The following is a 23,547-nucleotide window of genomic DNA, read 5'->3' as shown; positions in this document are numbered from 1 at the left end:
TTGTATATAAAATAGTGAACAGTAGCTCCACCTCAACCAGCTAACTGTAAAATGAGTCTTACACTGATTCGTTATTTTATCTTTGATAGTTTAAGTATATTTTTTCTGCATATATTTCTGTATTTTTACTCGAGTCACATTTTAAAAGTACTACTTTAATACTTTATAGAGGGCGTATCTTTCATGTTACATGGATCAACAAACAGAAACTCTTTTTGGTATGCCTCTTCCTGGGGAAAATTCCTTTGTCATCATTAGAACTGAAAACAAACTACGACTTGATTAATATTGCATGACTGATAAGAATGAAGGATAAAGAAAGGGAAATATGCAGGACACATGGATAGAAGCAGGAGAGTAAATATTGCTTTGACCTTGTGGACTGTAATTTCTGATTTTATTAACCAGATTGCGCTCTCTCTCTCTCTCTCTCTCTCTCTCTCTCTCTCTCTCTCTCTCTCTCTCTCCTCTCACTCTCTTTTTCTCTGCCTCATTTTCTGAAGTCAGCGTTGTGGTAAGTTTACAAAATACTAGCACATCAGCCTGCAGAGCAAGTTGTAAAACCAGTTTGTCCTTCAACCAAAAGTGTCTCACTCTAGCTGAACGCACGGAAGTTACCTCTCTTGTGTATTTATTGTTGTTCCATTTGCGTGGACAAGATGGCTGTGTGAACATAATCATATCTCGACATCCTCTAGTCTACAGCAACAGAAAAGGTGAGTTTACAGACACATACAGCACAATAAAGGGCTTATGAGGCATACTTCATTGTGTTTATAATCAATGTCGAGTGGTATTGTTAAACAGGTTTTTCTGTCCCCGGTGTAAAGAAAGGTTTACTATTGTGACTGAATGTAAAAAAGATTTGATATGCTATTTTTATATCAGGGAAAGGGTTTAAAAGCAAGTCAAGGCACATGTATTCATATTTCAACAAGGCAATTCAAAGTGTTTCACATACAACCATTAAAAGCATCAACACATAATGCAAAAGAAAACAAGATAAGAACATTAATTAAAACATTAAAAAACTGTCAAAAAGCAAGAAATAGATTAAAAGCAAGAACACAATGCTATATATATATATTATATCATTATATATATATATGTATATATATATATATATATATATATATGAGACAGCCAGACTCAACCCCTAAAGGCCATGAAGGCGTCACTACTTTATATTATTCATAAATGTAGTGCTGCACTTCCATTATGTTGGTTGACTCACACGTTGTAAAGACATCCTGACATTTATTTCCTGTGGTCCAAGCTTAAGAAACACTGGATCCTACATTTCTGGTATCTTTTAGTACACTGCATTCTAAATGCACACTTTCTTCAAACCTCCAGAGTGTAAAGCAGGCAAGACGCTAGTCATATTTTTTATTTTTTTAAACCACAGATGATAATATACAACTGTTTCTGTGATGGACGGAGTTGTATTTCTGAACATCGTGTGTAAAGTTAGACGCATTCACATCTGCAGCGCCCTGCCTTGCTCATGAGCAGCTCAACCGCATGTGAAGTAGAAGACCTTTCTGTCTGTGCTTTGTGAATGCCAACCTGCTCACACAGCTCTTCTCTCAACTGATTTAAAAAAGAGATCTCTGCCTATTGTTTTAATGCTCACGCTCTCTCTCGTCGCCTAAAAGAGCATTTTCTATGGAAGAGGTGCAGAAGACTGTAATCAGACCGGTTTACACGCCTCTACCCGTTGCACCATACTTGTCCTTTAAATCCCAAGTATTAAAACAACCTATTCTTCCCACTCACAAAGTAGCTGCTGTTTAAATAATTCTTTATCAGATCAGATTAAGGGAAGGCTTTAAGGGTGGGACTTAGTGAGGGAAAGATTGTGTGAAAACCTCTTTGATTTCCAGCATTTCCTTTCAATTCAAAGGCTTCGATTTGACGAATAATGATCTTTAATAAAGGACTTAAGTGGGGAACATTGGCAATTCTGCACACTGGCTTTAATCACTCAGCATCGTGTTACAATAAATAGTCATGTATGGCACCTGCAAAACCTTTCACTGGAGGAGCTTTGGTTTCAGGTGGTAGAAAGTGTGGTGGCCATTCGTCTTCGTTAGTTACAGTTTCAGCTGATGAAGATGCCCTTTTGTCTGGCTTCAAGGAAGCAGTGAAAGTCTTATCATCCCGCTACTGTCCGTGCAGGGCGGTGATTGGGACACGCATCCTGTCACTCAGGGGGAGGGGACGGTTTCGGGTTTGACTTGCGTGCGTCACGTTGTGAATTGAAGACATTGTCTGAATGGCAGTCTCCACAGTCACTGGAGGAAGTTCTCATGCACCGAACACCAGGTAGGAGAATACTAATTTCATCTCTTTGACTGAAGAAGTAAGATGTTTGAAGTAATGTGAGCGTCTGCTTTATTTAGTTAGGAAATATAACCTGCTGGGTTGAGATGGGATATGTGAAGCAAGACATTTACATGTGTCGCCTGCTGCTAATTACTGACTGAAACTACTGGTATCTTAGTGGAAATGTGATGTGCCAGACTGTCATATTGTGTATTGTACGCACACCGCGCGTTGGGAGTATTTGTTCTACTGTTTCTAGTGGGACGTGTAGTCTAATGCTCATCGAAATGTCGACATTTATATATATTTTATAACATAATTGGCTCGATCAGTAAAGATATCTACTGATCGAGCCAATTGTGCTATAAAATATGTTAATGGCGTTTGTGTCACCATTGTTTGTAAGTAAATGAGAAAGAAAAACGTCACAACAAGGATTTCTAATGTGTAATTTGGCTCATGCCTTTGTTCAAGTTGAATAAATCCTTGAATGCGTTCGAGATGAGTTTAAAACTTTGAATAAGAACACCGTTGTGACATTAGTGCTCAGTGCCGACTCAGCAGTCTGCAGTGCGTGTGTTCCCACCAGAAGAGCAGGTAGTTACTGGGTTGTACTCGGGATGTGAGGATGCACACGGTTCCGTGTGTTCATCTTGAGCCCTGAGGCTTGATCAGGCTTGGAGAGGGCTGTTAAACAGCGCGCACCCAAGGGAGATGTCCCCATGTGTTGACTGCGCGGCTCCCTCCGCGGTTATTTACCTCCACCGATGTGTACAAACACACGGAGCCCCGGAGCCCTGGAGCCCCGGAGCCCCGGAGCCCTGGAGCCCCGGAGCCCTGGAGCCCTGGGCTGAACTGCGGGCCAGTAGCCTCTTTTAATCGTCCTGTAGTCTTTCTGCGGGGAAGGTTTCTTTCTCTATTACGAAGATCAAAGTCTGGCGTCAGCTGTGCAAACTGAGCTCAAGCCTCAGCCTGGCTCGAGCAACGAGAGGTGACAGATCACAGCCGGGTTCCCAGGATTGTTCTGACCCCCACCCGACCCCCCACTTTATTCCTTTTTAACACGAGGCATTAATGGATACTGATCAGATCCGGATTTATTTTGTGACTGTTAATCCAGGGACCCCTAATGGGACTCTCCAGATGGTCTAGGTCAAGGATTTCATTCTGATAATGCAGTATGCTTACACTCGTTGTCCTGTACAAAAAGTACATTATTCCTGTCATATGCTGCAAATATATATAGTGAGTTTATACTGACCGATGTTTGCATAATAAGGACTTCTTCTCACGTTTATTTTAAAGATCACTTTTTAACCTTCACTATCTATATTTGAAGCAATTGCATTATCATCCTATTATTTTCCCCATGATTCCTATCATGCATTCATACTCTTGAAAGGTGCTCTTCCTGATCAACTGTTGCAGCCCCAGTTGTCGCCTATACTTCTTTGAAATGCAAATCCCCAGATCAGGACAGTTCCTTCTCTCCCAGAGGGAGACACAGTCTGACATAGACGTGTCTCATTAATCAGGAGCAGACCAAAATATCTGCCTCACACCTTCATCTTCATCTCTGTAGTATTTGTAAATCGAGTGGACGAACATCTGCTTGCTGCTGTCTGTTCCCAAGTGTTTGTTGTCAAGTTTTACAGATGGGTCGGTAATAGTGTTTGTCATGTTGTGTTATCATAACATGGAGCCTTGTATGGTGCTGACAGGGCCTGATTTATGTCCCTCGGCCTCAGTGAGCCTCTCAGATCCTCCCCTAACATTTGCTCAACAGGCCTTAAATGTTTCCTGTTGTGAGATGAAAGCCACTCGATGTAACATCTCACTATAAGTCCAGCTCTGCTCTCTGGCTGGAGGTGGACGACACAAGTCATTATCCTGAAACAAAAGACATCAAACACGGATGAGATACGCTGAGAAATTGCACAATAGAGTGTTGAACGTGTGAGTGTTTGATTGCATGAATCATCTACGGATTTGTGTGACTGTGTTCATAGCAATGAAGACCATTCAGTGGAAAATACAACAGGAACATATGAGGATAAGCTCACAATATGATCATTGTCTCTGTTTCCTTTCCTCTGTGTGTGTGTGTGTGTGTGTGTGTGTGTGTGTGTGTGTGTGTGTGTGTGTGTGTGTGATTTTGCACAGACCGATTGCATCAGGTGATGCTCTTTGTTTCTCTTATTGTCTTAAACCGGTTCTGGTTAATTACTCCATTTTATCCTTCGTTGTTAACAGCTGGTTTAGTTCATTAGAATGAAGCTTTTGAGCATAATGTACGCAAAGCATACCTCAAAAGAGGATTTGGGTGTGCTTACTACCCCCGTGAGATGCATTGATCCTGGACCTTGTGCTGTTTCACCCACGTACAGTAACTTGAATTCAGATTGGGATTACTCGACATCAGAGGAGAGGGAGTGTTTCTTTGGTAAAGACAGAAAGCACAATTGCCTTCTGAGAAAGTGCACAGACAATAGACAAAGCTGAGAATGTCAATTGTGGAATAATAAGTGGATCACCAAAAAGACTTGTGTGTAGGCAAGTTGCATAGTTTGTTTATGCTTTTTTTAAAAGCGTCTGCATTGATAAAAGTTGATTTGAATCTTGATTTTTCTTGCTGCTTAATTAATCAGACAGTTGATTATTATTGATTATTACATTGATGAACAATGTAGTCAAGTAAAACATTTCTCAATTTACCAGAACCCATGCTGGGTGTCTTCAAACTTGTTTCATCTGACCAAATAGTCCAAAACTCAAAGATGTTCAATTACGATGATGTAAATCACAGAAAATCAGAAAATCCACACATTTATTTATTTTTATTAGTAATACTGTGTGGAAGGAGGAACGAGCAAAGTACGTTTTTCATTGTAGCTTACGGAGTAACTGTCTATTAACTGTGCATATGACAATAACAATATCTTGAATCTTGAATTTGAGAAGCTTCCAACAAGCAAATATTTGGCCTAGAAACAAGAAATTGATTATGAAGATTGTTGCTGTTTAATTTTCTGTTCATTGACTTCAACTAATAATTTCAGCCAGGATAAGATATTATAGTTGCTCCACACGTGCGCCTGTTTATACAACTGTTGTCACGACTTGAGTATGATAGCCAGTTTATTGAAAGCCCCTTCTCCTTCAGCCCCTGATTGTCTTCCCACCCTCCGTCCACTGACTCTCTCCTCTTCTCCATCAGAACCAGGCATGGCTGGGAAGCCGTTCCGGGCCACATTTATCTGGAGCAGCATCATCTCCAATCTCCACATGCGCGTGGAGGTTAAGCGCCGGCGCCACAACCTCAAGTCCTACCATGACTGCTTCCTGGGCTCAGAGTCCGTGGACGTGGTGCTGGCGCACATCACCCTCAACCGGTTCTTTGGCGACGAGGCGGTGCCCCGCTACAAGGCCGTCCGCCTCTGTCAGGCACTCATGGACTCAAGGGTATTTGAGCCTGTGGGCGTTAAAGTATTTTGCAAGGAAAAGAAGCCAGCCACATTCGAGGACAGTAGTTGCAGTTTGTACAGGTTCCTGGACGCAACAACCGGCTCCTCATCGCCGCTGACCAACGCCAACTCCACGAGCACCATCGAGAGCGGCTACGACTCACCAAGCATGAGCAGGAACAAGAACTGCTACAGTTCGTCACACGAAAGGTACAGACTCGTGTCACATCTTACAATCGCATATTTCCTTTGCTTTGTTCTGCTTCCACCAGAGCTAATCCCAAATCCAGTATGTCTTTAGACGAGGCGTCTCTGAAAACTAGTTTGGCATGACTGGAGGCTCTTGAAGTCCCAGCATGCAGTCATGTCTTGGTAACCCACTCATTACCAGCAATGAGTTTGAACTTCAAATACAAACTTGAATTGTGAAATCAAAAAGTTATTTTAAAATAAGAAACGTACCCAAAGAAAAGAATCGTGTTGAAGCAAAAGGGGTCTTCAACACGGTTTCTTTGTCTTTGTCATTGAAATCAGAAGACCGATAGCATCCTCTGATGCTTCTGCTCGAAGCTTAGCAAAAAAAATAGGGGGAAATCGTTAGTTTAACTTGTAACAAAGTCCACCTAAAGCTCACTGCTTAACATGTCATATCTCGTTTGTTTATGAAGTTAAAGCAACTATTTGTTTTGGTTGAGTACTTCCTAGCTGGCTTCAGTGACCTCCTGGAGTCTCCGCTGGTTGCCTGACAAACTCATGATGATCACATGACCAAGAAGTCGTCCCGGCTCACACTATAAACATGATGTGTCATTTTTAAACTTTAATTTTGTACACAATTTAAAAAAAGCAATATAAAATTAAGTAAGTGCATTTTTACAGAGCGAGGCTAGCTGTTTCCCCAGTTTCTAGTCTTATCTTCGTGCTAATTTAAAATAACTGTCTGGCTGTAGCTTCATATCTACCAAAGACATAACGTTTAAACTCATTCTCAGCAAGAAAGACAATCTCAGGAGACGGTCTCGCACCCATGAGGTGCTAACATGTGGCCTCAGCAATTTGTGTTGCTGTGAGAGAGAAAGCTCCAGACTGGACCAGAGATCAGGCCGACCAAATTGCAGATACATTATTGAGGATCCATGTGCTCAAACTGTTTAAATGATACTTTTTTTATTTGCAACATGGGGCAAGATTTCCTGGGAATAATGTAAAAGTAATGCAATGTAAAAGTAAATAATGTAAAAGAGAAAAGACCTATTTAATGTTAATCAGAAATTGTTGCTGGAAATTGAGCATTTATTTTACCTGTTTGGCTGGAATCAAAGCAAAGCTAAATTGTGATTTACTAGAAAACATTTGCAGCCAGATGCCACATTTGTTCCTCTATCAAGTCCGTTATTTCCAAATAATTGTCACCGATTGCTTTCATTATGTGACTCTTCAGACAAGGGGTGCTGAGCTCCTCCACCCATTGCCCTGTAAAAACAGACAAATCACTGGAGGACGTGCTAGGAAACCTCAACCTGAGCTCCTCCATCACCCCTCAAATGATCAACCTCGGCCTCTCACAAGAGCGTAAGTCGTCTTCTTCATGCAGCAAATGCTTAGTCACACTGTGTCTGTGCACCTGTGACCCTTATGGCTTTTTACTCTTTGTTTTCACAGTTGTGGATGAGGTGTGGCTCCAGCAGGCTGTGTTCAGGCTGCTGCAGCTGATAGAGCTCCCCCTGTTGGAGAAGCTGTTAGAGGGTAAAGACACGTCGCGGCCCCCCCTGCATGGCATGGACAGTGACCCGGACCTGTTGTATACATCAAGCTACCTGGACCGAGAGGTCCTCAAGGCCTTCAGTGAGGCACAGTAAGTCCTCTAAAACATTTACAGATTTACAGTCTTCTATGGAAGTGCATTTTATTAATCAAATCTATGTTTCTTATGATCTATCAGTCCCAATATTATGTTATTTGCCTAACAAACTGCCTATACAATCCTAAATAAGATATGTATGTATGAACTTTCAGTATGTGTGACTATGCTCTTCAATTAATAGGAAAACATGAGCTTATCTATTGGCCAGGTATGCTAAATAACTATACACGGTTATCTACATCATTCAAAACTAAAAGCCTGTGTGTATCGTTTGATAAACACTGCAATTGAAATACCAATAATACAAAATTAGCAATCACCTGCCCCCAGAATGCACCCGTGAAAGCGCCTGTAAGAAATCTGAGCCGTGACACTACAAATATAATTCAGGTTATATTTGTAGCTCTTTGGCTTGGAGGCAGTTTGCAAAAATACCAATTTTACAAGAGTTTATATTGTATTGAATAAAGTGTTTGCTTTTACAAGAGATGTAAAATATTGTTTGTCTGTTTTTTTGGTTTCGACAAAGTGTGCCCTAATTTCAGAAATTGTGTTTTAGTAATTTCCCCCCTAAAAATACACAATAAACTACCACTTAACTGTTAATTAATCAGTAATAAGGATCCTTTAATATAAAAGGAACACTAACAGGAGCCATTCTGCATGGTGTGATTACGTTTGATACACTGTGATGTTTTTATTCTGTGGTGTTGCTACAAATTATTTAAACATCATGATGAAATGCTTTTGGGTTTGAAAGTTTATAAAAACCTGCATACGTTTTCACCTGCAAATAGTCAAATCCATGCTTACTCTAAATCCCCCCCCCCCCCCCCCCCCCCCCCCTCAGGGCTGATGAGTGGATGTCAGGAGCAGTGGACTGCCTGGAGTTTCTGCCTGATGAGCGGGTGGTGGAGGTCAGCCGAGGTTTGGCCGGTCACGCTGATGACCTGCCCCGGTGTAAGAGTCTGCTCTATGATATCCTGGCTCAGCATTACGGACACGCTCAACAGCCACCTCTGCTCAGCAATCACATTTTCGACATCCACTCGGGCATCTCGGAGCTACTCGGTAAGAGCGCATCTCTTGGGTGTCCTGTTGTTTTCAGGAGGGTTAATGGGGATTTTACCTAGGTTTCATATATGTTGCAGGCCTGTGCCATTTTAATCACAACGGCTGCTTTTCTCAAGCGCAGCATTTTCATCCTGGTATTTTCTGTGGTCTGTTGTCAGTGAACGGCAAGCAGGAGCAAGCTCTCGAGTCCCTGCAGCTGAGCCTCAAGCTGCAAGACTCTCGCAGTAGGGAGGAGCTACGCAGGCTCCTGAGGTTCATGGCCGTCGCAGCCAAAGCACAGGAGGTCAAGCTGCACAAGGAGGTGGGTGCTTCTGTGCCTCTTATGTGAGTCTGTATGTTGGATCTTTGTTAACTCAAGATACTTCTCTGTCAGATCGAGAACAGAATGGCGGTGAAAAGGTCTTTCTCAAGTGCCATCGTCTACAGCAAAAGACTCTCCAAAGGAAAGGTGGACTTGATGGTTCTGTTCATGATGGATAACCACTGCGATCTGTTCAAAGTGAGTCTTTCTAAGTTATCTCTTTGCCAGCGTGTGTGTGTACGTGTGTGTCTGGTGTAAACCGGTCACACCAGATATTACTCGAAACATAATTCATCAATCAAATGTGTCTGACTGTGTAAGATCACAGTAAATATAATAATTATACTTATTGTGATTGTACTTGTATTAATATTGGATCTTTACATTAAGATGAATAGAAACATGTCTTTTTTTGCTCTCCTTTCCACCAGATTCCGGTTTCATTACACAAGATGGTCAGTGACAGAATAATGACTATTGTGAAAGGGAAGGATCCAGATGTGATAACAGGTTTGCAGATTTTCCATTTGTATATTCATCTTATACATTCAGATGTTCAACAGCTGTTTGTTTAAACAAATAACACTTTCCCTTGGTATGAAGGAAGACAAACTCTTCTAAATTATTCTTATTAATCTACTTAATTTCTGTTTCTCTGATCACTCTTTACTGCAGGATCAACATCCTGCACAAGAGTGAGCTCTAAGGCATACTCAGAAAATGCAGAAAAAACTACGAAAGAGGAACTTTGGTCATTACTCCGGAGAGTCCACGAGAACCCGAAACTCTCCGATAAAGAAAAGCGACGGCTGCTGGGGCAGTTTTATAAAGGCCACCCAGAGATTTTTGTTCAGTACTTTGGAAATAGATTGTCCAGTATCAATGTGTTGCTGCAGTGATATTTATTAGTTTGATAAGTCATTATAATTGTAAAGAGAGGTAAAGAACAAAAGCTAGCGTGACGTGAAGATGCACAGTGTTGACTCTATTTGCTTGTATGTAAATAGTTTAGATTACTGAAAAATAATGTGAATTTTAATTGCGGAGACTCATTATAAGCTGCGATATTTAAGGACATATTTCATTTCTTAGATATTTTCTTTGGTGCAGGACACTAACAAGAAATGTCCTTGTCTGTTTTAATGTATATGAAAATGTTCCTGAGAGTTTTGTTTTGTTTTCACACTGCAGTGCGTCTTGATGGCATTCGGACAAGTCTGCATGTATCACTTTTCAATGAATGTATTCTTTGTGCTTGTGCAATAGAAACATTGTTGGCATTAAAAATATGTCTGCTCATGTGGTTTATCATGTGCAATGGGATGCATAAGAGAGCAATGTCTGGAGGAACCCTCACATGGACATTTTAACCTGGAAATTTGAAAGTCTGATGATGTTCTGTTGTAAACAGTCAGAGGCATTCATGAGAAACAGCCCTTTGTTTTTGTGTTTGTTCCAACAATTCAGCAAAACCGATGTTTATACGTTTTTTCTTATTATTTTTTACTTTTAACCATAGCCACGTTTTAGTGGTATCTTCAGTGGTCTGTTTTGAATATGTTTTATGTATTCCTTCTACTCATTCGAGGAAATTGGTTTCATAATTTCCAGGTGAGAAAAGCATTCCCAGATTAAGCGTAAACCCCTCATATCCTGTTTGTATTTTGGCAAGTCATAATAAAATTCAACTGGAATTATTAAACATCCATACATGTAAATTGTCCTTTTTCATTGTCGACACAAAATGTGTTTATTCTGATGAAGAGGACTAATGGCATCGTTAAGTCATGCAATTTATCCCTAACACAAATAATATTCACCGTTAAGACCGTTTGCAGTGAATTTTGTCTTGAATGACCCAGACGCAGTCTTTTCTGTTCCTAACAGCCAGAGAGCCCCTCCCTCTTTAAACAGAGTGGCCTCATTGTGAAAGCTAAAGCCCTTCTATGATATAGAGGTTCCCAGTCTACTTACGAACTTGTGACATTTTTCACATACTGTTTTCTGGTAAAAATATAAAAAGTAGGTTGGAAGTAATGTCAAGTTCCTTTTTTCTAATAAAAAGCCTGCACGACATCTCATACTGTCATTCTTTACTTTCTTCTCTTTCCAAGAACTTGGTTTTGGTGGTGGCTGACGTTATTTATGCCTTTTGATGCTTGAAAGCAAAATGACCAAACCCCTAATATGTTTTGACTGTTTTATAATCAGGGGCTTGAAATACACAGCTAACCTGACGATGAGAACTAACTCTTGGTGGGGGCTTTTAGAGAAACTAATTATTTTAACGGGTATCATCCAGAAACTATTAAATACAAACACTCAAAGTAAATCATTATTAGACATCTAGGTTGTTGGTTTCAAAGAGCAATTGACATTTTCCAAATTATGCAAATGTAAAAGTAGCCTTCAGCCTTTATTATATGGCAGTGGTATGGTATTTAGTTTTATGCTGCAGTGTTACCTGTGAATATGCCCAGAGCTGCCAAGGACACAGAACAAAGGCTGTGATTGGCAGACAGATAATGATGTAATCAGGCCAATGTTAAAATAAGCATCTGGCTGACATTAAAAATTCTCCACATTCCCAATCAAGTAGAGTTTGTCACTAAGTAACTCACTGGATATGTCAGCTATGTTTACATTTGTGTAAGCTGAAAGAGTATTCGTAGTTAGTATTTTCACACTTAAATCCACATTAAAAAAAAACCACAAACCTATTTCCCCCAAATAAAGACTGAATATGTTTCAAAGCTATCTTGCCCTTATGCAGTAAATCGAAGCCCATGCAATCCTGCTGAGAGGGAAACTGATCATTTGAATGGAGGATATCTGAAGTGTCATATGCTGCCGCCTAGTGATAATGACGAGCTAAAAGAGAAGTCCTAATTAAATGTCAAGACGGCTACAGAGAAAGACAGCAATGAAGCATATATGAAGCACGAGTTAAGCCAAATAAAAAAGCAGATCTGGATGAATTCTTTTCCATTTTTATTGAAAGGAATTGTTTACTCCAGTTATCTAAAAAAAAGAAAAGAAGCTTGATTCCACTTTGCCATCACTGGAACGTCACAAGGCCAAAAACAAGCTGTGTGCCAAAGTCAATGGTTGAATTAAAAATTTTGTACAATATAATGGTCAGTCTTTAAAAATAAAAACTGTTGAACAAAAAAAGCCACGAGAACACTCAGGTGTACATACTGTATGTATGTCTCAGTGAGTGTGTGCATGTACGCTTGTCTTCTGTACAGAGATAATTGGATGTATAACCTGTCAGACGCACTGACATGTACATTTACCTCATATGACCACCTGTTAAGATTACATTCTCGTAGGGTTAAGCGTGTGTTTTGGTTGGTTTATCGGATCCTTTTCTGTTGGCGTGCACGGTAGATGTCATGTATGGGCGGAGCCACAGCTCCTTTGTCGTCCTCCTCGTCGGAATCTGCGTTAGGCCTCTTGAGTGACTTGGCGATCGCGTGGTTCTCCATGGATCCATTGCCTTCCCCTCCGGTATCGGGCTGTCTGCCAGTGATCAGCTCGACAGCAGCATCAACAGCTAGAGAGACCGGAAATACATCAGTTACAAAAAGGGGGCAGAACAACTTGTTCAGTCTGGATCCAAGTGTTGGTTTGATTACTGGATGACTGCCTAAATATCTGACTGACAGTTCCATCTCCAGAGTCTGGTTTCTAGTTTCTAAAATAGAAATGGTCTGGATTCATCAGAAGTGCTGACAAAAGCAACTTACTCTCAGGAAGTGTGCATCTCCTGAATGTTTCCATGAGCTCATCCACTTGAACAAAGGGTCCCTGCAGCGAGAAACAATCACAAACTTATTGCATTCTCGTAGAAAATCCCCCTGCTCCTTTCTTCTTATTCATTCCCAGTAAATATGACATTGATAGCTGCTGCTGCTGTTACTCACAGTGAAGCACGTAGGCGGAGGGAGCAGCTTCATTAGGACAACAGCAGCTGGGGGGACTGGGAAAACTCCACCAGGGACAGGGTGTAAACCTGGAGCTGTGGAGAGGGACACAAGAGGCGACATCAAAGATGGATCCTTTTATGCATCAAGTTAATTTAGGAGAGAGAGTGGTGCAGATGCATAGCAACAACCTCATTCTTAAACAGAGTTTCACTGATTTGTTACTGGACTACGTACGGGCAAGGTGACGTGGTTGGAAGGGGATCATCTGATTAGTGTCGGGTTTGGGGTACTCGGGTTTACGGTCAGCTTCATCCTTTAGTGTAGGCGTGGAGGGCGTCACCACAGTCTCTGGGAGCAGTGTTGCCATTTTGGACCGAGACACATCCTACAAACACATAGTGGAAACAGTTGAAATATCAGTTGAAAGAAAAGCTTGTCACTGCTTTTGCAGCAAGAGATCGTGTTGTGACAAAAATAAAAATACACACCTTGTATCCAAGGGCCTTGAGTTCACTAGAAGAGCAGGGATACAGGTCCATGAACTTATATCGATCTACAAGCAAGGCTGTTTCCTTGCCCTCATACTCGTCCTTGAAGGCAGTGAATCGCCTGCGCTCCACTTTCAGGATACTGGCCAGGTCTCCTATGTTGCTCTCAAAAGCCAGGAATCGAGCCCAGATCTCGCTGAAGGATGAAAGTAAAAACTAAAATAAGCAAACCGAGATATTGACTATTACGGCAATTCTATTCGTGCACACAACTTAATTAATACTTGACATTACCCTGACTTTTCTGGTGACAAGCTTCCTGAGGTGAGGACACGTTCAAACAGAACCCTGGTGTTGTTATCCTCTGAAGGGGTAGAGGAAGACAGAAAAAAACAGGTTTATCTTCCATTACTTTGACAATAAAGATGGCGCCAGCTTTCATTTCATCAACAGCTGAAAGCAGGACATCACTGTTACCTCATTATCAAAAAGTTAATCAAAGCAACTTCTCTTAGATTAATGGATTACTAGTAAAGAACATATGTCTTACACACAACCTACCATTAAGGTGGGAGAGGTAATCAATGTATGCCAGTATGTACTCTGGAATATCGCCGTATTTTTTCAAACCAAGCTCAAAAATCTTAAAGGCCACCGATTTATCCTGCGGGGAAAAATAAAAAAATCGTTTACCAGAAAAACAAAATATATTTAAGATTAATTGGTGTAGCATTGTACGCACAATAAACATGTGATTATGTGTACTTACCTTGCTGCAGTAGTACTCCATCAGTGCTGCTGTCACATACACATGGTGACGCGTGCGTAGATCCTCTCGGGCCTTTTTGAAGATGGTACGACCCGACTTGATGCCTTCTGCCCTCCTGGCAAACTTCATGTACTGAATGTAGACCAGTGTGGGGTCGATGTCCTCAATGGTAAGCAGTTTATTATAGATGCTGTGGACCTTCTCGTACTTCATGCGACTCTGCGAGGAAAGCAACAGACATATGCTTATACGCGTTTCTTACTGTGTTGAGTACAATTTGTGCTGCGTGAGCAACTCACTTCTTCATAGTCTGCGAATGAAAAGTACAGCAGCATGTTCTTCTTAAGAAGAGTCCCAATGGCACGTTCATAGATGTTCGCTGCCTCGTCACTAAACAGCTTAGAATTATTCATATCCTGAGCGGAAAAACATAAACAACAAAGAAATATAGGATCGTTTTGAGCTGAGTTTGACTTCTCTAAATAATACAAAAGCAAGATTTTGAGAGTTTCACATAAAATCCAATTCCTCACCCCTTTCTCTGCCAGCAGTTTGCTGGACTGCTCCAGGTACTGTGCTGCCTCGTACCAGACGTCAGGATGGTGGCCCAGCACCAGCAGGCACTGCTCATAGGCAAACATCACTGCAACACAGACCGCATCAGCAATTGACAACAATTCATACAAAACAGGATGAGTGCATTTTAAGCATGAGTGAGGAGAAAGCCCACGCCCTCTAGTGACTGTATTTCTACAGGAGCTAAAGATTCAAACATTGTGTATCTCCATTGACTCACAGGCGTTTTGGTGCATATACAGTCACGGTTTACAAATAGTCACCTCTCTTTGTGATGAGGGTCTGGTCTTCTGTGCGCAGTGGGTTGCTTTTCTCCCACTGGATGTACTTCTTCCACATGTCCACTTGCTGGGCTTCCTGGGGGGAGTTCTGGGGCGGTACTGAGGGTGCATTCCTGTCCAACCCCTTCATCACAGTCTCGTACTCCTGAATAACACAAACCATGCAGCAGTCAATCTTAGTTTACAAAGACAGTAGTAGGATTCAAAAGAGGTCTGTGCCTATCTATGACACTGTCTCACCTTTGCCACTCTCCTGGCATTCATGTAGTCCCTACTTCGATCCTCAATCATCTTTTTGGCCAAGTGCACATTGATTCCCTGTTCATGAAAAAGGCAAGTAAGTTTAGCACTCTATCACTCTCGCATTTAACAGCTCCATATGTGCAAACATTTATAGGTAGATCGAGGCCTGTGTGGGACACTCACCTCCTCATATTTACTATAATCTCTCCAGAGCTGCTCAATGTTGATCATGGGATTTACGCAGCCTCTCTGGTACACCCTCCGTACTGCAGTGATTCGTTGGTTCTCTGCGTATGAGCCCACAGCCTCACTAACGGAACACACAACAAAATGTCAACATTTAAGAGTTGGCTAAAAAAGTTGACAAAGTCTTAGAATATTACAGGAAAACCACTTACACTCCTTTGAGGAAGTTGATGTAGTCCACCCAAATCTGAGGTGAGGAAAAAAAAACTGTTAGGTAACAGCCGTATAAGAAATATATACATATAAAGTAAAAGCTATGGTTGCTTAGATCTGCGTACCTGATAGCTCATAATTTCCATGCCAATTTTATCCAGAGCAAAGTCATATGCCTGGGCCATCTTCTCTCTGAGGGTAACACGTGATGTATGTGTATTTTAGAGTACAGCGGAGTACAACGTCGACATACTAATCCCACTATGCAGCATGCTCTCTTACTTGTAGCTGGGCAGCTTCCCTTTGGTCTCTCGAACATATGAGAGGTAACATTTCCACAGGTCGATGTGCAAGACTTTCATTAGGCATCTCTGAAACAACTACAGGGGCAAGAACACAAGATGCAATAACTAGAATAGAGACACAATCACAGTTACATGTACTGTATACTACTGGATAACCACCCAGCTTCAGCGGTTCATTTATTTGGCTTCATACACGCATGCTCAAAACTAGCCGTTTTTATTTCAAACCATATGCCAGATTTGGGTGGAGGTTCCAGGTTTTACTCAGCGGTGCACTTTAGTTATTCTGCTTCATTAGACAGGCCTCAGATGTGCCCTACATTTCAGAGAGCTCCTGCAAACTCGAATACTCCAGTTTGAAGCTCGTTTGAGGGATGTGCGGTCTTAATGTGACATTCAGACAAAAAAAACAAAACAGGATACACTCACATCATTAGTTTGTTTCAGGTAAGTGGAAACAACAAATCCTTTCTAGACCAATGCAGAGGTGAATGGTTTACATTTAAATAAAAAAATCATGGTAATATATAAAAAAGTGTTGCAACAGAGATGACAATGACTATATATTTTTTTTTTTTGTTTGACCTCATAATATAGTCATGGTAGTTTTAACTACAGCAGGTACAAAGTAATAGCTATGGTTGCAAGCCAATATGCAGGGAATCATCTCAAACTTCATAAAAGGCATACTGGCATTTTCTCCCATCTGCACTTTCACATGTATTTTGTAGATACATACAATGATAATTTTAAGGGACACTATAATAGTGTGCATATGGTTCTGGAAATCACAAAAATATTTAAAATAATTACCAGACTAATTAGAAACAGTCAGACAAACTTTCCAGATCATTTAAATCTAGTCAGCTTCAAAGACTGTGATGGACACTTACCTTTTCTACCTTGTCATAGTTTTTAGCCTTGATCTGCAAATTAGAGTGTAAATGCAATGTTAATTCAAAATCATCCTCTACTTTTATGGCTAACAGGAAACATGCATACATGCAAATGTAAAAAAGCAGACACACAGAGCACCCTTAAGATCAACAAAGTGAAATTCACACAAGAATGACAAATAACTTTAAAAAGGGGTTTATTTTCTTTGTAGATAACCACATGAAGCACCTTTGGAGCAAAGTGCTTACAGAGCAATGTCCGGGGTTCGATTGCAGCCTATATAAAAAAAAAGCTCAAATTTGCAAAGAAATGAAAAACAATAATGCGCACATAAGCCAGAAAAACACCAGAACCCAAATGTTGTAGGAAACAAATCCTGACTTATAAAAAACATTTTAAATGTTTGTAAATTAGTATTTGATATTTAAAAATGTTCAGCCTTAGGGATGCGTGTTTCTTTGGTGAACACAAGCAAGGAATTTGGTATGGCCTACTGTTGAGTTGAGGAAACTGTCTCACAGCACCCTCCAGTACAGAAAGGAAAGGCTGTTTCTGAGATATTAGCACGCCATACATTAATGCGTCTCCAAAGTAAAAAAGTTGAATCAGCCTGGAAGTGACACAAAATAATGGTTACACGGTAAGTACACTGAGAAAGTACAATGTACTGCTTTTTGCCCCAGGTGTTGATAATATTCACACACAATATTATCATCTGAATTCGACCGTGTCAGACTGGTCGAGTGACTTGCTGTAACAAAATGAAAACATTCATTTATCTTGTGGTTTTCCTGTTGGTTGAGACCGTCACCTCTCAACTGTCCACTATTGATTACAGGCCCCGAAAAATACTAGAACCACCCCCCCCCCAATGTATCTGCATGTACATCGGAATGTAAAAAAAAACTGCATAAAATTGTTATTTTTGGTAATTATGCAATACACAAAGTAAAGCAATGCAAAAATGCTGAAGTATTGCATGCGGCTAACTTAATCTCTCATTTCACAGGGGGAAAAAAATTCAAATTTGGTGCGTCCTCTAAATAGGACCTCTACGAAACTACATTATTTAAAGAAAGGTTTTGCTAAAGATGGACTTTTGTTAAACTATGCAGTAAACACCTTTAGGGTAACTTCCCAAAAACAGCACCAAAAAAAACAGACAAAGCAAATGTGAATTTCTAACTAATAGAGTCAAGAGGTGTGTTTAGAACATGCATCTATCGTGTTTATTTTTGGCCAGGAAATCAGTTATTTCACCTACAAAACATAATGTAATGCCTCAGATGGACAACATGGAATGTGAAATTATATTAAGCTTTCTTGGGATAACCAACACAAAGCATTTTGTGAGATTAAACGTTATATAATAGAATCAGATGGTCCTCCAGAATTAGTTCAATCTGTTGTATAAATTGTAACGCTTTTACAAACAACTGCTGCAAATCCTAGATGTGTCTCCATGTGCTACTCTGAAATAGATCAGCCACATAATGTGCAGGAAGGATGGCTACAGATCTTTCTAGATGGTCCTCGTGGAGGGAAACCTTACTACACGTCTAGTGGCTGATTTTAGGGCGAGTCTTGAGTCCCTGGTGACATCATAGCCTCCTTAACCACAAACTCCACTGAAGATCATTGACAGACAAAAGAATCTACAACACACCTATATGATCCTTTCAGCACACAATCGGCTTACTTTAATGAGAAAAGGAATTTCACTACATCAAGTTACATCAAATATAAACTCAATAATTGGATGACTGTGATCCAATTATCTCAGGTCCAACACCGAGTAAAGACAAAGTACTGTGCATTTCATTTATATTCTACATTGCAATTAACGAGTGAAACCGTGCACTAACTCCACATTCAAGAGCTACAGAAACTCAACTGCATTTGGCTACAGCCTTTAGATCATGTATGCAGTACAACATTGCAAATACAAGCAATAACAATTACATATTTCCTTTCCATGAGAAAATTAATGTCAGTAAGCTAATCCGAGTACATTGTATCGGTTAGTGCCGACGTTACTGAAGAAAGTCAACAATGGCTGCCTAGTAAGCAACTTCTACTAACGAGGTCTATTTAACATCTCAAGAGAACCAGAATCTCACACAAACAAGGATACACTCTGCTCTTTAGGGAACATACTTTGTATTCTATTAAAAGGGCAGAGTAAGATGTACTTTACAGAAGTGGGTTTCGGTCAGTACATGTAGTTCTAACCTACATGTAGTTTCAATGGGGGGGGGGGGGGGGGCTATTCCACATACTTACCAAATAGAGGAATGCATTTAAACTAATTAAATGTTCTGCCAACATGCCTTGGTTTAAAAATATGACGTTACATCGTCTGCTTTTTAAATCTCGAGCCATGGAAAAAAATAACTTAAATCCTAATTCAAATGTCCAGTCTCTCATTCCAGCAAAAAGAAACCTTTAGTACCAAAGGTTGTAGTTTGGTGTTAAGTGGGGAGAGGTAGCGGCTTAATATATACATGAGAAGAAGTATAGCAACAAACACGAATAAACATACATCTATTTATTATATTTTAAGGAAGTGGCCTATTTGAATTGTAATTAATAAATCTACATTAACAGACACAACTTCTCATTTAGACTAATATCCACTAATCCAGTAGTTCTCAAAGAGAGGTACGTGAGATTTCTTAAATATATTTCAGATACATATTGTTTTCACCCAAAAATGCTTTGCGCAGACGGGGTACTTGGCTGAAAAAATATTTCACACGAGGTACATCGCTGAAAAAAGGTTGAGAACCACTGCACTGATCTAATAATATTCTTTAATTTTGTTGGTCATTTTAATAAAATTACATAAGTCACTTGAACAAAACAACCGGGTGCTAATATCTGTGTACTATAGATGCACTCGTAAGTTAAATTGTTTTCGTAATTTCAACAATAAAAAATCGTACATATAGAACATCGTAAAAAAACTCTGGGTAATAACGGGTTGCTTTCATACCATTACAATGATTAAATCTGTAACCTATAAAAAGTATACTTGTCTGCCCGTAAATTTGTATCGCCGCCTTTCTGACATTCTTAAGATCCACAAATAAAACATCCCGAGCTGTAGTAACTGCTTTGCTTTGGCTTTTAAAGTTGTTGCAGCCCGCCAACTTTGTAGGTAGTTAGTGCCATCCGTAAACTGTAATTCATTATTAAAAAAGGACTGTCTCAAAAGCCGAGTCCATTTGGAAAAGGCAGCAATGTGTTCTTTCATAACATATGCATGTCCATTTCATTAAATTTAGAACACCAGGCCTATTCTTCTACTGAGTAATCCTAGTGGATGAAGACCACGGGCGAGGGGAGAGAAGGGGTAGCTTCATCCAGGGGAGCAACCCCACAACAACAAACCACAACAACCTCGACATACAGCAACATTCAACTCACAGCAAAGAGGTAATCATTATCCAGAACTACACACTGGACTTTAAACTAGAAGCTAAATCCTGATGCTTGATAATGGTGTGAAACTTTGTGCAAACAATGTGTTTAACACCAAGTAGTCATCTGAAGAGATGGAGAGCATCATAAAATGCACTTCACCGGGTTAGGAAAAATGATTATGTGCAAGGAAAAAGTAATCATCCTATCAGTTGCTTATTGCCTAACCATAAAGCCTGTTGGTTGCATCAAGGCAAATGGGTCACTGGTCGTGGAGTGGGGAGACACGTCTCAAGGAAAGAAGGGGGCACACAATCAAAATATTTGTTTATAAAATTACCCGAAAGAAATGACACAGGAGGCAATAAATTGACACGACAAGTGAATAAAAGGCTAATGCACTCCAATACCATTAAAATAGTTTTAATACTGTTGCAGACCAAACATGCAACAAATGCACTTTACCCCATTTAAATATGTAGAGAATATGTATTGTTTAAATCCTATGAACAATTTGCTGGAAAAGAAATGGTTAGAGCTAAATTTCCCTTGACTTGAGTTAAAATGCACAATTATTACCGAGTCTAGCTAGGGCCCAACCAATAAAAAGTGCTTTGACATAATCCTACATCTATGTTCATCACATGCGTTTAAATTTGATTTCAGGAGTCTTAGGCAGGTAGATGCATTCAACTGTCAAAATAGTTATAAACTATCTTGACCTTCAATAATAAACTTAGTCAGGCCAAGTGACTCAATAAGAATTGTGACTAAACTCAATTGAAGAACGAGACATTTCGTTTGTGTGAAAATCACATTGTTGATCATGTTAGAAAATCCCCAGCCATGCACACTAAAGAAAAGAAAAAAGTATTAACCTCGGCTTCAATGAATAGTTTCCAGAATCTGCCAGAACTTGGGAACTGCGTGACAAGTCGTTCATATGTCTTCCTTGCTTTATCTATGGGTTGGTTCTAAAGAAGGAGAATGCATTAACATTCCACACTACGATGAAAATCAGTCATATGGGAGAAAAAAATTAAGTGCTTTGTATTTTAACAATATATTGACCCCTTATTATTTATTGCCCCCCCCCCACCCATAATCCCAGTTTGCTTAACCCCAGGAATACAACTCTGTGTCACTAAACCTGTGCTTCTCGAATCAGAATGCTCCATGCGTCAAGGTCATATGGGTTTTCTTCCAACTTCTTCTCTGCCTTCTTCACCTTCTCTGGAATATACTCTGCCGCTGCCTGCAAGACAACACAAGGCACAGGAAAGGAGGGTTATGCTGCTGAACAGACTTGTAGTGCACTGTAAGGAGGCGCTGGGGTGATGACTCGAGGGGCTCGATGAGGTTCAACATAACGCTAAATAGGAGATTATTAAATAGAAGTGGGTTGGGTGTTGGTTAATGAGGCCCTACGTTCCTGGCAACGGCCATGCAGTGTGTGGAATGAACGCAATTTAGAGGGAAATCCAGTTACGCATCTAACGAAGGGTCTCCGTGGCTGGCACTACGGAGAAGCCTCTAGCACCGTGAAACAAACAACTAACGTTACATTGAGGCCACTAGAAGAGTAACGTTATATCAATGTGAAATGTAGGTGGGATGAGTTACCTATGGCGCTACCGTTGGACAATAAGTAGCGACAGGGCTAGTTAGCCAACATGGTGTGCGAAAGGCTAACGTTAAAGCTTTAAGATAAACCCTTGTAGCAAATGTGTGTAATATTCCCCTGTACTGACGTATAACCACAATATAATACATATGCACCTTATATGCTATTGTATCGATGAATAGCATACAAGCTAAATTATATGCTAGCGTGTCAGTGAGGGTTAGCTTCCCCCTCAAGTAAGGTTAGCTAAGTTACCTGTTCGGCTGCTCCCTCGGTGGCCATGGCTGGAAGAGTAATCTAGGTTAGAAATGTTACACCAGTTGGGATAACGCTGAAATAATAACGTGATGGCAGCCTTAAAAACGACTAAATAATCGGCATAGCTTCGAAGTGTCGATCACATTGCCCTCAAGCAACTAAGCTAGCTAGCTGCTCGATTGCTGGCCGTTATCTCAAAATGGCGTGAAACTTGTGTTCAGTTGTGCTCCGACCCAACGGCAGCAACAATAGCACTTCCGGCGCGAATCCTTCAGCAAAATAAAACACCACGGTCCACGAAATTATTCTGACTAAAACACATACAACATGTTGCAATGCAATTTAACATATCACTACACTTGTTATGGGAGTCCGAATATAGGAGTTGTGTGTTAGAATTTACCGATAGGATTGCATCTTACAAATCAGACGGTGCATCATGTTTATTAATTAATTTTGTTTTATTTTTTATCTTTTATTGGAAGCGGGGGATATAAAGGATGTTCTATTCTCTATTCTTCTTTGTCTTATATTTATAATCCATTCTAAAAAAGCTAAAGAAGAACAATAATTGCACTCTGTTTATGCACGTCGAGCACGTGCATTCATTCAGGTGACTCATGAAACTGGAAACCAGTTTCTAATTTTGGCCGATAGGCGGCTTCTTGCAGTGGCCATGAGACAAATACAGACCTGTATATATATATCTTTCTTTTTTTTTGTTACCGTATTTCCGTGAGGTTTGTGTTATGCACTTCAACCCGCTTTATATGTAAGACTATACGCAATTTTGAAATAGTGACTAAAATCGAAAAAGTTCTATCAGCACCAATACAACAAAAGCTCGTGTTGTACTAACTACAGGATGCTCACCAGTGGGGGGTGACAAACCATCACCCGCGCAACGAAAGCGCGCGCTTGTGTGTATCTGGACAACGATTTAAAACAGACCAGAGCAAAAGACAGTCGAGCAGTTACCTGATCACAAGCGAAAAAGTGTCTTCTGCTCCTCAAACAAGAAAACTAATCGCGTGTATAATTACTCATAGAATAGTAGTACTGTGACAGAATATTACTTGTTCTAATAAATGTGTTTTATACTTTTCTGTGATTGGGTCTAGGTGAACACAACATTTGTTGTAAACAAAAAGGAAGGTTTTTTAATTAAATTAGGAAAACACATGTCCTAGCAAGATCATTGGATGGTGTGGCATTAGTGCAGTTTTGTAGGTCACTGTTGATGGAATCTTCTTTGATGCAGTTTAGATTTGATGGTAAGCCATGCACTACTGACTAGGTTGAGCCCGGGAGGGACAACATG

The 23,547-nt window shown here is 40.3% G+C and overlaps 2 protein-coding genes across 4 annotated transcripts; one reads left to right on the top strand and one right to left on the bottom strand.

The window, feature by feature from the left end:
- The first annotated feature begins 668 nt into the window (after positions 1-668).
- Positions 669-10,763, top strand: depdc7a (DEP domain containing 7, paralog a). 3 transcript variants are annotated; one of them, XM_034557044.1, is made up of 9 exons: positions 669-716; positions 5,546-6,002; positions 7,234-7,364; positions 7,455-7,647; positions 8,507-8,727; positions 8,889-9,031; positions 9,104-9,229; positions 9,463-9,541; positions 9,707-10,763. In XM_034557044.1, exons 2-9 carry the CDS (start codon positions 5,554-5,556, stop codon positions 9,928-9,930), a joined length of 1,566 nt encoding a protein of 521 aa, XP_034412935.1. In that variant the 5' UTR covers positions 669-716; positions 5,546-5,553; the 3' UTR covers positions 9,931-10,763. The 3 variants fall into 3 exon arrangements, with proteins under 3 accessions (XP_034412935.1, XP_034412926.1, XP_034412943.1); XM_034557035.1 differs by lacking the exon at positions 669-716 and adding an exon at positions 2,226-2,328; XM_034557052.1 differs by lacking the exon at positions 669-716 and having other exon boundaries at positions 5,315-6,002.
- Positions 10,764-12,005: 1,242 nt separating this feature from the next.
- On the bottom strand, positions 12,006-22,622 carry cstf3 (cleavage stimulation factor, 3' pre-RNA, subunit 3). Its single transcript, XM_034559732.1, has 20 exons — positions 22,224-22,622; positions 21,495-21,599; positions 21,223-21,318; positions 16,918-16,950; positions 16,002-16,099; positions 15,845-15,911; positions 15,719-15,753; positions 15,504-15,630; positions 15,318-15,395; positions 15,060-15,222; positions 14,754-14,863; positions 14,520-14,636; positions 14,221-14,439; positions 14,013-14,115; positions 13,746-13,815; positions 13,452-13,647; positions 13,198-13,348; positions 12,961-13,055; positions 12,784-12,844; positions 12,006-12,590 (listed from the first exon to the last, which is right to left on the bottom strand). The coding sequence occupies exons 1-20, from the start codon at positions 22,248-22,250 to the stop codon at positions 12,391-12,393; spliced, it is 2,151 nt and encodes a 716-aa protein (XP_034415623.1). The 5' UTR covers positions 22,251-22,622; the 3' UTR covers positions 12,006-12,390.
- Between the last annotated feature and the right edge of the window lie 925 nt (positions 22,623-23,547).

The sequence above is a fragment of the Cyclopterus lumpus genome, chromosome 3 (genome assembly GCF_009769545.1).
Source record: "Cyclopterus lumpus isolate fCycLum1 chromosome 3, fCycLum1.pri, whole genome shotgun sequence".
NCBI classification, from domain to species: domain Eukaryota; kingdom Metazoa; phylum Chordata; class Actinopteri; order Perciformes; family Cyclopteridae; genus Cyclopterus; species Cyclopterus lumpus.
The sequence above is the reverse complement of the archived record's forward strand: the minus strand, read 5'-3'. Positions and strand labels throughout refer to the sequence as shown.